Source organism: Telmatherina bonti (assembly GCF_933228915.1).
Source record: "Telmatherina bonti genome assembly, chromosome: 7".
Classification (NCBI taxonomy): domain Eukaryota; kingdom Metazoa; phylum Chordata; class Actinopteri; order Atheriniformes; family Telmatherinidae; genus Telmatherina; species Telmatherina bonti.
In genome coordinates, this window is record NC_136625.1 from 37059223 (window position 1) to 37072539 (window position 13317).

At 42.2% G+C, this 13317-nt stretch overlaps 1 protein-coding gene across 2 annotated transcripts in view; it reads right to left on the bottom strand.

The window, feature by feature from the left end:
* Positions 1 to 13317, bottom strand: part of LOC306757964 (CMP-N-acetylneuraminate-beta-1,4-galactoside alpha-2,3-sialyltransferase-like) — a 74325-nt gene that overhangs the window by 9108 nt on the left and 51900 nt on the right. For both annotated transcript variants that reach the window (XM_079243161.1, XM_079243160.1), the window contains one exon: positions 4293 to 4439. In XM_079243161.1, coding sequence (XP_079099287.1) covers positions 4293 to 4439 — 147 coding nt within the window. The remainder of the gene's footprint in view (positions 1 to 4292; positions 4440 to 13317) is intronic.

Consider the following 13317-nt stretch of genomic DNA (forward strand, 5'->3'; position numbering starts at 1 on the left):
CTACGTGGAGAACATGAACAGCAACGTAAAGAACACAAACAGCTACGTGGAGAACATGAACAGCAACGTAAAGAACACAAACAGCTACGTGGAGAACATGAACAGCAACGTAAAGAACACAAACAGCTACGTGGAGAACATGAACAGCAACGTAAAGAACACAAACAGCTACGTGGAGAACATGAACAGCAACGTAAAGAACACAAACAGCTACGTGGAGAACATGAACAGCAACGTAAAGAACACAAACAGCTACGTGGAGAACATGAACAGCAACGTAAAGAACACAAACAGCTACGTGGAGAACATGAACAGCAACGTAAAGAACACAAACAGCTACGTGGAGAACATGAACAGCAACGTAAAGAACACAAACAGCTACGTGGAGAACATGAACAGCAACGTAAAGAACACAAACAGCTACGTGGAGAACATGAACAGCAACGTAAAGAACACAAACAGCTACGTGGAGAACATGAACAGCAACGTGAAGAACACAAACAGCTACGTGGAGAACATGAACAGCAACGTGAAGAACACAAACAGCTACGTGGAGAACATGAACAGCAACGTGAAGAACACAAACAGCTACGTGGAGAACATGAACAGCAACGTAAAGAACACAAACAGCTACGTGGAGAACATGAACAGCAACGTAAAGAACACAAACAGCTACGTGGAGAACATGAGCAGCAACGTAAAGAACACAAACAGCTACGTGGAGAACACGAACAGCAACGTAAAGAACACAAACAGCTACGTGGAGAACACGAACAGCAACGTAAAGAACACAAACAGCTACGTGGAGAACACGAACAGCAACGTAAAGAACACAAACAGCTACGTGGAGAACACGAACAGCAACGTGAAGAACACAAACAGCTACGTGGAGAACACGAGCAGCAACGTAAAGAACACAAACAGCTACGTGGAGAACACGAGCAGCAACGTAAAGAACACAAACAGCTACGTGGAGAACACGAGCAGCAACGTAAAGAACACAAACAGCTACGTGGAGAACACAAACAGCTACGTGAAGAACACAAACAGCTACGTGGAGAACATGAACAGCAACGTAAAGAACACAAACAGCTACGTGGAGAACACGAGCAGCAACGTAAAGAACACAAACAGCTACGTGGAGAACATGAACAGCAACGTAAAGAACACAAACAGCTACGTGGAGAACATGAACAGCAACGTAAAGAACACGAACAGCTACGTGGAGAACACAAACAGCTACGTGGAGAACACGAACAGCAACGTGAAGAACACAAACAGCTACGTGGAGAACACGAACAGCTACGTGGAGAACACAAACAGCTACGTGGAGAACACGAACAGCTACGTGGAGAACACAAACAGCTACGTGGAGAACACGAACAGCTACGTATATAATTTTTTTTTTTTTTATCTCCGATAGTATTTCAGATGTAATGCTCATTTTACATGATTTTTAACTCATTGCTCCAGTTGCCTCACAAATAAACTCTGTGGATTGTAGGAGAATGTTATAAAAATCCATCATTCTGAAACCAGAACTGGCAACTTTCTGGATCAAATGGTTCCAGCTTGATGAAGTGGTTGCTTGTCTGAAACCAAAGTTGCTGTAAGTGTTTCACAGGCTTCCACACAGTGTGGGAACGTGAAAGAGTAGTACCAGGTTTCTGGCTCCACGTTATGATGGAACCGGTTAGAGCCCAACTGATTTATCTGCTGGCCGATTAAAGAAGCCAAATATAGCTCTTTTCACAATCGGGTGGAGTTATGCTAATTAAATCCTTGTTTGTTCCTAATTTCTCATAAAATGGTGTGAAGTGTCGGAGTCCCTCTCCAATAGATGGACCTGACTACATTCAATCCTCAGTCCTCACCACTGTCTCTCAGTAACGTAGCTGAAATCAGGCAAATCAGGCAGAGCGGAGCTTCATCACAACTCAACATGTTTGCATTCATATTGCATTGCTAAAGTTGTTCTAACTTATCTTAAGTTAGTCCCTGTCTGTAGTACAGGTACACCTCACCTGATCTGAATGTCATCAAGAGGAAGATGAGACACACCAGACCCGACCATGTAGATGACCTGAAGGCTGCTATCAAAGCAACCTGGACTTCCATTACACCTGAGCAGCGCCACACGCTGATGGCTTCCATTGCCACGCCACATAAATGCAGTAATTCATGCAAAAGGAGCCCAACCAGGTACTGAGGGCATGGAAATGATCATACTGTTCAGAAGCCAGACATTTCTCTTTAAAACATCCTTTTTTTTCCATTTATCTTATGTCATATTCTAATTTTCTGAGACGCTGAATTTTGTGTTTTCATTATCTATAAATCACAATCGTCAACATTTCAAGAAATAAATGTTTGAAATGCTTCACTCTGTGTGTAATGAATCTATATAATATACAGGTTTCACATTCTGAAATGAGTGACGGAAAATATTGAACTTTTCCATAATATTCTAATGTTCTGAGATGTACCTGTGTATAGTTCCGCGCACTGATACCAAGTGTGATCTGTGTGTGTGAGATGCAGTAAGTGCGTTCGATCTGTAACTTAAAGAACCATAAACATCTCCATAAACAATCACAAAGCTTCCCTGTTATTCCACAGTCCTCTCAGACAGCAAGAGATTTTTACAGCATCTGTTTGTCAGCAATAACATCGATGTAGTCATGCTAACCTAGCATAGCTGACAGTGTAAAGCCAGAAAGTATCTGCAGAAATAAACAAGTGTACAAAGTATTTAAGGGTACAGAACGATGTTCTTCACTCTGTTTGTCGCGTGTTGAGACGTAGTTTCAGAGGAGCAACGTGAACACTGTGAGGAGGTTTAATTAATGCAGGACTGAAATGTGAAAATGATTCATATTACTGTCTTCAGCAACTGTTGTGTTTAGCTCAGAAAATACTATGACGTGTGCATTAACTGTGTCCCAGATTACCTATTCTGATGCCTGAGAAAAGACCCCCTCCACACACACACACACACACACACACACACACACACACACAATCAAAACTATCGTTTCTACAGAACAGATTTATATTTACAGAAAAAAGCCCTAAACCGCCACCGGCACACAGTAAATATAAAGTTTCATGAAGTTCAGCTGAGGTTTTCCACTCCTGTTGATCCTTCCAGATTTCCCTGACATGGTTCAGACAGCAGCAGGATTCTTCTTCTGCCAGTGCTGGAGGGTCTTCTTCCTCTCAGTACTGGTCTGTAATCAGAAAGCTTTCCTGCCAGCATCAAGCCGCTCGGCCTGTTTCTGCTCCTCCCGTCTGCTTCTGTCTTTGTTCTGCTGCTAACTGACTTTGAGCGCATGGTGATTAACTATTACCGTTACGATGTGACCCCTGCAGACCCCCACTGCAGCACCGTGGTCCACAGGGTTCATGTGCTTCCTAACAGCCTTGGGCACCTTCAGAGTTGCAGAAAAGTATTTAAAAAAAAAAAAAGAAGAAGAAAGAAAAAGTTGGAAATAAATGCAGGTGGAGGGAGGCCCCGTTTAAATCATTACCCTGATTTGCAGCCCTCGGGGTAGGAGGAGCTGAAGCAGCAGCTGGCCAACCTCCTCCTGCCTGGTCCGAAGCAGATTACTTTACACGCGTGCAACCACACACACACACAACATAAACACCAGCGAAACAAATAGAGCTTCTCATTCATTTTCTTGTGCATAAACACACGCTATGATGGAGGAAGAGTAAAGTGTAGGGAAAGAATGTGCCACATCATACAACTCTGCAGCTTTTAGTGAAAACACACACAAGCAGATATTCACATGTTCAACACATGTTGCAGAGGGGAGTTCACGCAGCGGTGCTCTGGTGGCCCCAGAGGGTGAAGTCAGGGTGATACGCCCCTCGTACCCCCTCCAATTCTGAAACTAGACCCCCTTTCTACTGACCACCAACACATAGATGTGTGCTGCTTCTCAGTCTGAATTATCTTGAAGAATATTTCAGTGAGGATCACTTGTTTGCATTCAGGAAACAACAAAGGATTTCTGATTTAGTTAAGAAGCAAAGACTTAAGATTAAATTTGCAACAAAAATAACTTTAACAGAATAAGGCCCTTATCTGAGGCCCCTTTCATCAAGAGAAGAATTTTCTCCCATATAAGATAAAGCAGACATCCTTTAAATGACTCCAGACACTAGGTTGTGCAATGTTAAAAGACAGACACACATGCAGTGAAGAGGAGCTGCGACACCCAAGTTACTGGTTCCCAGTTGTCCCAGTTGAACAAAGCCAATGTATAAAAGAGCGAGCGTCTTACCCCTTTCCCCATGACGCCGTTGTTGAATGGCAGGCCTATGAACTGGAAAGCCGCCTCCTGGATGAAGTAGGGATTGAGGATTCTCATGTCCGCTGGATCCCGGGGGACATAGTGAGCCACCGACTTCCAGAAACCCTCTGTGCCTCTCTGGAGCGTTGAAAAGGAAGCAAAGAAAACAAACATTCGTTTTAAACATCAACTTTTTACCTTTTTCACACAGAAAACAGACACATGACACCTCGGCCGGGGAAATTCGCCAAGCATAGCATCAAAGTGGGATTATCCTCTGCAACACTGACATAAAACACAGAAGCTAACCCAGAGCCAGACTCCTTCCACTCATTAGGGAAATGGCTTTTTGGCCTTTAATGGATGAAGTAAGCCGGTCAGACATCAGTAATTATGACCTGTCAGTTGGGAAGTCTAACAGTTTATGAGGGCTGCAGCTGCCCCAAAGTGTTAGCAAGGCCACACGGTTCAGTACAGGCTGTTCAAATGGAAATAAAAACACAATGATTAGCAAACCTCATCAATTCATATTTTATTCTCAGAAGAACATAAACAACATATCAGATGATGAAACTCAGACTCTTCTCCTGTGATGCAGGATGTGGTTCAGCATGGTCCTGCTGAAATCTGCAAGACCTTGTGTGGATGGGAGCAGATGATGCTCTAAAACCTCCATGTTCACATGTGGACAAAATTATTAGTGCCCTTCGGTCAATGAAAGAAAAACTCCCAATAGTCCGAAATAAGTTAAATCTGACTAAAGTAATGATGTGTAAGATTACTATGAAATTCAACCAGTGAAAGTCAGACACTCCTTTTCAGCCATGCTTCAATAGAATTATATATTTAAAAAAAAATTTGTCCACATCTGTACTTTTCAGCAATGATGGAGCTTCTAGATGTGGAAGTTTTATTAAAGCTCTAGTAGGTAACGTTGCTCAGAGACATGTTCCTCTGGGTGAAGTGGTTCCTCGTCCTGATAGTAGTCTATACATTCTGTAATCATGAACAATGTGAAATATAGTTAGACCCCTCAGTTTACTGTAAATCTGTAAAAACTCTGACCAATCCAAATGTTCCGACCCAAATGGAGTTGTTCATTTCTTATATTTCCTAACGTCTTCTCCCGGCTCCCCTCCTCCCCCTCCAGCAGTGCATACCTGATAGCCACACCCTGCATATAAACAGCGTGTTAGGATGAAAATACAAAGTAGTGAAGAAGAAACTCAGAAGGCAAACATGGCTGAGAAAATGCAGGAAGGATTTCCCGATCCGGCTCGGTTTATTTGCCTCCTCCTGCTAAACAGCTGAGAAAGAGAAAATCGTTGGTGGAAAAAGCTGCGAATAAAAAAGCCTCGGATCACGCAAGGAGCAGAACCAGAGGGGGAGGAGCCAAGCCAGGGGGAGGGGCCAGTACAAGGGGAGGAGCCAAGACAGTGGGGGAGGAGCTAAGACAGGACACCACTTTCACATCCTGCTAGCTCCCCAACATTACCTACCCCAGCTTTAAGGATTACACCATGGTCAGTGATAACACCAATGCCAGCTGGCTGCATTATTTTTGTATACATGCACGTGTCGTTTGGTGAGTTAAAATTAGTTAAATCACTCCGTTACAGGTGTCACCATATTACCTTGTTAATCAGCTGGTTCAGATCAGCTGGTTTTTGATAGATGAATGAGAGAAACGTGCTTAACAACGGTTGTTTGGCATTAAAACTACATCATGGCCAACATAAAGTAGTTCACATGCTTTGACATATTTAGTAAGTTTAGTAAAAAAAAAAAAAAACAAAACAAAACAAAAAAAAACATTTGTTCTAAAATGCATCTTGGTGTTTTAGGCTCCCTGTCGTGCAATAAAACTGTGTAATGCACGGCTCCTTTTTGTTTATTCCTTATTTATTATTAGCTTTTATTTTGGCAACATTTTTAAAATCTATTTATTTAATGATTTTATCAGCTAATTTTTCTACGTTACTATGTTTATTAGGTTTGTGAATGCTTTTATTGTATGCATGAGCAACTGGTGTTAGGAATTTCTACAGGCATTAATAAAGTTAGTTTGCTTATCGATCCCTCTCTTGATCTCTAATGGCGGTTTAACCTGCATGTGTGTGTTTCAGGGTGAACCGTGTTCACACACACACTGAAGTCTGGGAGTCGTCCTGAGTCCATGCAGTGATTTTCAGTAGAGAATCATGTCTGCAGCAGATCACCAGCATCCATCCTTGTACCATATATACAGAGATTCTTCTTGAGTCTCTGAATTTTCTAATGAAAAAATTAGAAAACATTGTAAGTGGAGAATCTTTGAGATCTGAGGAACAACTGTCACAGATGTGTTGCTGCATTAGTTTCATAATCAGCTCATATTTCCATCAGATTGTAAAATGTCTCATTTTCATTTGTTCATCATTTCCTGGGAAGAAGATGACCTGATGAGATTTAGAAATAATTAAGTTTTTTAGATAAGAAGCAGACAAGTTGTGTGCAAATAGATGAGGAAATCACTCAGTTTCAGCTTTGTAACTTACTTTGTAGGGCTCCTGTGGCCTTCAGTTTACAATAAGCTGGACAGGAAAGTGGTCAGAGAAAGATAGGGAGCAAAAAGAAATATGTCTGGACCTGACCCTTATGTAAAGCTGAGAAGTCACATATCCCTAACTAGAACTTGATCCAGCATCAGTGGTTAAATGACATTAGAGGGGAAATGGCTGTAAAATCCCACCCTGACCTTAATGCATTTACTGGGAGACCTCAGGTTGTTTTTAGCTTGAGCTGTCATCATCAGCTGCTACAACAGCCTGTCAGGCAAAGCGGTCAAAATGCCAACACAGAAAGCAATTTAATATCTAAATCTGACTTTTTAAACACACAAGATGAGTCAACTCCTTCCCAGCCGTAGCTGCAACCGTGGAAGTACATGAAGAAACGAGCAGTACGTGATTGACTTGCCTGATGGTGTGACTTCCTACAGCCGTGAAGCCATTACAGCCAGCAGGTCTCAATGGAAATCACCTGTTCAAATAGTCAAGTACCCGCCCAGCCACCTTTGATAAAGCCATGCACGGCTCTGTGGGAGAGTGCGTTGGCAGAAGCAGCAGCAACAAGTCTGCTGGCTTTGTGGCTCCACGGCGGCGGCTCTGTTTGAACCCCAGCCATGTACAATACCGTTGGCAAGCTGTGACAGGAAACTCATCTCTCCTGTCAACACAGCTTGTGTTTGCCAAGAGTGTATTTAACAGCACTGTTTGGAGTTTTTGTGCGTTCCCCAATAAAGAGTGATGCATTTTTTTCTCTCCTTTCTAAGAAAGAGAGCAGCTCATGACACACAACACACCTCTTTGCTTTACAGAGCAATGACCTAACATGTACACAGGCACAAATGTCACTGGGCGGGGATCTTTTCTGAAGATCTTCAGATCAGTACAAGTGAAATGTGACAGCAATTAGCATGTAATGATTCAGAGATGATGTGAGGGGGGTAGGGAGCGAGGGGCCGTGCGTGCTGTTATGAGTTCAGGAATGTGGGAAGTTGCTGACATTAAAAAGAACAGCAACTCAAAACATGCTACATGGTTCTGGTAGCTGAATATTAACCCTCCAAACTACAGCAGTAGAGCTTTAACCTGAATATTAACCCTCCAAACTGCAGCAGTAGAGCTTTAACCTGAATATTAACCCTCCAAACTACAGCAGTAGAGCTTTAACCTGAATATTAACCCTCCAAACTACAGCAGTAGAGCTTTAACCTGAATATTAACCCTCCAAACTACAGCAGTAGAGCTTTAACCTGAATATTAACCCTCCAAACTGCAGCAGTAGAGCTTTAACCTGAATATTAACCCTCCAAACTACAGCAGTAGAGCTTTAACCTGAATATTAACCCTCCAAACTGCAGCAGTAGAGCTTTAACCTGAATATTAACTTTCTAAACCACAGCAGTAGAGCTTTAACCTGAATATTAACTTTCTAAACCACAGCAGTAGAGCTTTAACCTGAATATTAACTTTCTAAACTACAGCAGTAGAGCTTTAACCTGAATATTAACTTTCTAAACTACAGCAGTAGAGCTTTAACCTGAATATTAACTTTCTAAACTACAGCAGTAGAGCTTTAAACTAATTATTTATTGTCAACACTGCCGCAGTAGAACTTTTAACTTGTTTTTTACTTTCCAATCTGCAGCAGTAGAACTTTAAATTTGAATATTTACTCTTTAAACTGCAGCAGTAGAGCTTTGAACTGATAATTTACTCTTCAAACTCTAGCAGTGGAGCAGTAAAGCAGTAAATAATCTGTGGTAGCTGTTACAGTCTAAAAAAAAATCCGCCCCTAAAGCTGCTATAATGCGTCTGGAAGGTTGGAAAGCTTCAGCCTACAACATACAGTTGAGCAGCAGTGTGTACCTTAGAACTTGCTAGAAGGAGGAAATGACCATTTCCTCTTTGTCTGCAACAGCTTTATGCTTAAATTGAGTTCGAATTATTCAATTTAAGTGTGTGCAAAACAGTGTGTGCTCCAATGAAGCACCTGTTAAAACAGCCATTCACTGGGAGGGTTAACTATCGCCCATTTAAGGAGGTGGACACCATCACACAGTCAGAAGACAAGTTAGTGGTGCAAAGAAAGGATCACTAAGCCCAACATCAAACAGTATTTTTTTTATTGGATTTATTTCAGGAATTGGTGAATTATTCACTGGTTAGATAAAACTAGGATTATGCAGCCTTTAAATGATGTGCTATCAAAGTGTGTGTTGCTGTTGTGGATGGAGAGAAGTGTAAATATTTACACCAGCTATGTGTAACATTGCCAGAGACCACCCATTTCTCACTCTCAGCAGCACCAAGGTGCTTGTGCTTTTACATTTAGTAGATGACATTACTATAAAGCCTTGTTCTCTGGTCTTCCAAAACAGAGACAATTCTAAATCTACAGTTACTCCAGGACTTGGTATGATGAGTTCTGGTGAGACTAGGGGCCGGGAACACATCACACCAGTTTCCAAATGGCTGCAGAGACTGTTGATGTTTTAAAGAAGCTCAAGACTTTATAGTTCTGTTTACAGCTGAACTTTGTTTATATATTTTGGTTGTTTAGTGAAATTTTAGGTGTTTATTTATTATTTATTTATTTATGCTTATTTTTCTGCTTTTTCTTCGACGCTTTTTAATTGTTCTAATTTGTTCTTGCTGTTTTTAAGTTTATTTTGTTCTTATTTTAACTTCTTAACTCCAGTGTTTTCCTCAGCATTGAGTCATTGCCGTGGAGTTAGTCCTGCTCAGGGTAGTTGGTGGGTCCTGCGCTGCAGCCCTGGCTGTGGCGTGGACTCCTGCCTGCCCTGACCTGAGTGGTTGCCACGGTGACACGCTCACCTCAGCGTTAAGCCGCTGTCTTCTGCAGCAGACGCTGCTGAGTATATGCACTTTCAGGTTAATTACCAAATATCTTCAGACACAATAACACATTGATAATCGCTTCCGCTTTAATCACGAGTTGCTAAAGAGAGAGAGAGAGAGAAATGGTGCCATGTTTATGAGGACAATACATTTTGTGGGATGAGCAGCTGAGCTTATGTGTGTTGCACCCACGAACAACCTCCCAAATTGTCTCTGCCAGTGGCAAACATCTATCTTCATGCCTCTGCATTGAGATTACCTCCAACAAGGCCCAGCCCACACTATCACACTGTTTCCCTATCATTACAGCTTTTGATCTGTGCAGGCAGAATCTGGACTGTTTCTGAGCACAGATAACGAATCTGCAGAGATGATACACAGCTTTTCTCTGTAAATTAATTTAGCAGATGCTTTTAACCAGTGTCTTACAGTGAGGTTGTTGCACTGAAGGAGTTTCCAAAAGGCTTTTAGTTCTGAGGAGTGAGACCACAATGCCTGAGCTGCAGAGCTCAGCTCCGTCAGAAGAGGGAAAATAAATAAATCAATTTGTAAATTCAAACATGTTCAGGTTTTCATTAGTCTTGTTTGCAGTCTGTGAATGCTACGCTCAAATATTCATAATTACTGAAGAGAATTTTCTGCTGGACTGCGCCAGGTTGTCAACAAGAGCAGAAGGTTTGCATTTTGTCTTGTGACTCCACAGCTGCAGGAACATCACAGCTACACAAACCATCACACAAAAAGAGCTTAAAGTCAAGGCCTGGATGAAGACAATGCCGCGGAGTGAGGAGAAAACCCACTGTAAGCAAAGACAAGCTCCAACAGACTGAAGAAGGAAGTAAAAACAAAACCCTGCTGAACATCGACTTCGAAGCGACATGATGCCGTGTGACATTTTCCTGCTGCATAAAAATTAAAAATAAACCCCAGTTTCACTTCCTCACTAAAAAATGTAAAAAATCCAGAATTAGAAACGTCTCGGTTTAAAGGCTCAGTTTTATCGTTTTCAGCGTGGCTTGGTTTCATTGTGGCTTGAAGCACAAGCCAATGAAATTGGACTCACCTTTAAACTAAAATACATCTCAGTGTTGAGCGAAGCGGGGCGTTGGGTTTATGGCTCCTGGGGGGGCTGAGCAAAAACTAAAGCAGCTCTATCGGGGGCCAGTTAAAGCACTCCTCGCTGTAAATGAACACAAACTTCTGCTTCATGACAGGTCAAAGTAGTAAAACTGAACCATCTTGTTGGGTTTGCAGATTTTCTAATGGTGTTTTATTTGACAGAAATCTATGAATCAGTTATAAACCCCATGAATCCATTGTTTCTTCCAAACAGGAGATCAACAACATATCAGACGATGAAACTGACATTTTACTGTCTAATGGCGAAGTCGAGCTGCCTGTGAACCTGATGCAGCAGCACATCTGTAAAAACGTCGTTCCAGGATGATGTTTAGTGCTTTATGGCATCCCCTCTTCCCAGATGTGGAAGCTGCCCACGCCATCGGCACTAATGCAACCCCATCCCATCAGAGATGCAGGCTGATAACAAGCTGGATGCTCCCTCTCCTCTTTAGTCTGCAGGACACGCCGTCCATGCTGTCCACAAACTATTCCACATCTTCATCCAGGTTACAACCTCATCTCTGCTCAGGGAAGGGGGCAGCAACATCAAAGATATAAACGAATGTGGTATAAACACAAAGTTTATTACCCAACAAAAAAAACCAAACAAGACCAAGGACGAAACAGCCCTTAAGGTCAGAACAGCTTAAAGTACTCAAACACCACAAGACCTTCCAAAAAGTCCTCTATAAGAACTCATGGAAACCATGTGGCAACCAGCTCTAATCATAAGCACAGCTGTCCTGAATGTTCATCAGCAGCCTGGTTATATAGTGGAGCTGAGTGGGCCAATCGCATGCCATATTTCCCAAATCCAACCAATCGCGGTTGGGTGATGGCACAGTCGGTTGAGTTTTGATGGAGTCAGTCCTGGCTTTTCCCAAATAAAACAAGAGGCCAAGGCCGGAGGCCAGAACAATCCAGGTTTCCACTTTGCCTCAGAACATTTTAGATGAGCTTTGGTCCAGAGAAGACGGCGTGTTTCTGGATCCTCTTCACATATCAGATCTGAACAGACATGCACTGCGAGCACCTTTACTTCACCAATGCAACAACACGAAGTGAAATACTCCAAACTACCTCTTGCACATGTAGCCTACATTTGTATTCAGTGTATATTTTCAATTGTGTTTACAATGTGTTTCTATTTTTTTATTTAGCTTATATTTCTACTTATTTATCTTCTATTTTTATTTATACTTTTATATAGTTTTTATTAGTAAATTGTTGTATTTCCTTCTCTCTGCCACTCCCGACACCTCGGTTCAAATTTCGCATCTCTGACATGTGAATGTGAGCTGATATGAAAATAAAGTTCCTTGAATCCTTGAATATGATGGAGCTTTAACCTTTTTACCAGTGATTTATGGAATCTTCCTGAGTCCATGCACTGGTTTCCAGTAGAGAATCATGTCTGCCCTTAAAGCAGCAGATCACCAGCATCCAGCCTTGTCCCATGCATATGGAGATTCTTCTTGAATCTGTAGATGATGTTCTACATGGTAGATGGTGGATCTTCAAAGTCTGAGGAACATTTCCATAAATGTTTAGATCTCATTTGTCACAGATTGATGAAGCTGACAGAGTCTGCCTGGACCGGTGCATTCACATCAGGATAGTCCGCTAGACTTGGTCCAAATGGGGATTCGGCTCAGTTGTGGGGGGTTCCACGCGGACGGAGACCGCATTCACGCTGCACTTTGGTCAAACCAGCCAAACCATTAGAATAATATATCCCCATTCCCACCAGAGGTGGCGCTGAACTGGTATTTAGCAGAAGAGAGGACCAGACCGGCATGAAGAAGAAAACTCTGTTTCCTCCACCTGCCAGTTAAACATGGAGACCAAACTATGGCTGTTTTGGGTTTTTATTGTGTCTTATGCAAGTATCCTGCAGAAATCCACTGCAACAATGGACGCAGTATGAACACCAGGCGAGGCAGAGGACCCTTAACGCCATCGCTATGGATTTACCCACAATGCAATGCTACGCCACATGCAGGAAGGGACTTTGTTTTTGTAGTCCTCTTCCTGTATTTGGTCCACTTGAAACGGGTCGAGACCTGTGTTAGTAGGCAGACCGAGTCCACTTCTTTGGTCCGAATCAGAATTCGTTTGGAGCGGTCACATTTCCCCAAACGAAGCGACTTTCCAAGCAAACAGACTCGGATTCGAATAAAAATGTAGGGGATGAGCCCTGAAATACTTCTTTTACACCCAGTTATGTTACTGACCTGTTCCCAGTTAAACCAGTAAAAGCTCCTCCAGATGTTTTCCAGCCTTTTGTTGCTCCTGTTCCTTCTCTTTACAGATGTTGCTGCATCAGATTCACAATTAGCTCATAGTTTCCATCAGTTTCATCTTCTGATACGCTGTTTATCTTTTACTGGGTAGAATGGATGAGTTGGAGTTTCTAAAACATTAAATTCTGCTTTTATTTACATTCGCGTCCCAACTCTTTAGGAAATGGGGTTGTGCTTCCTTCCTTG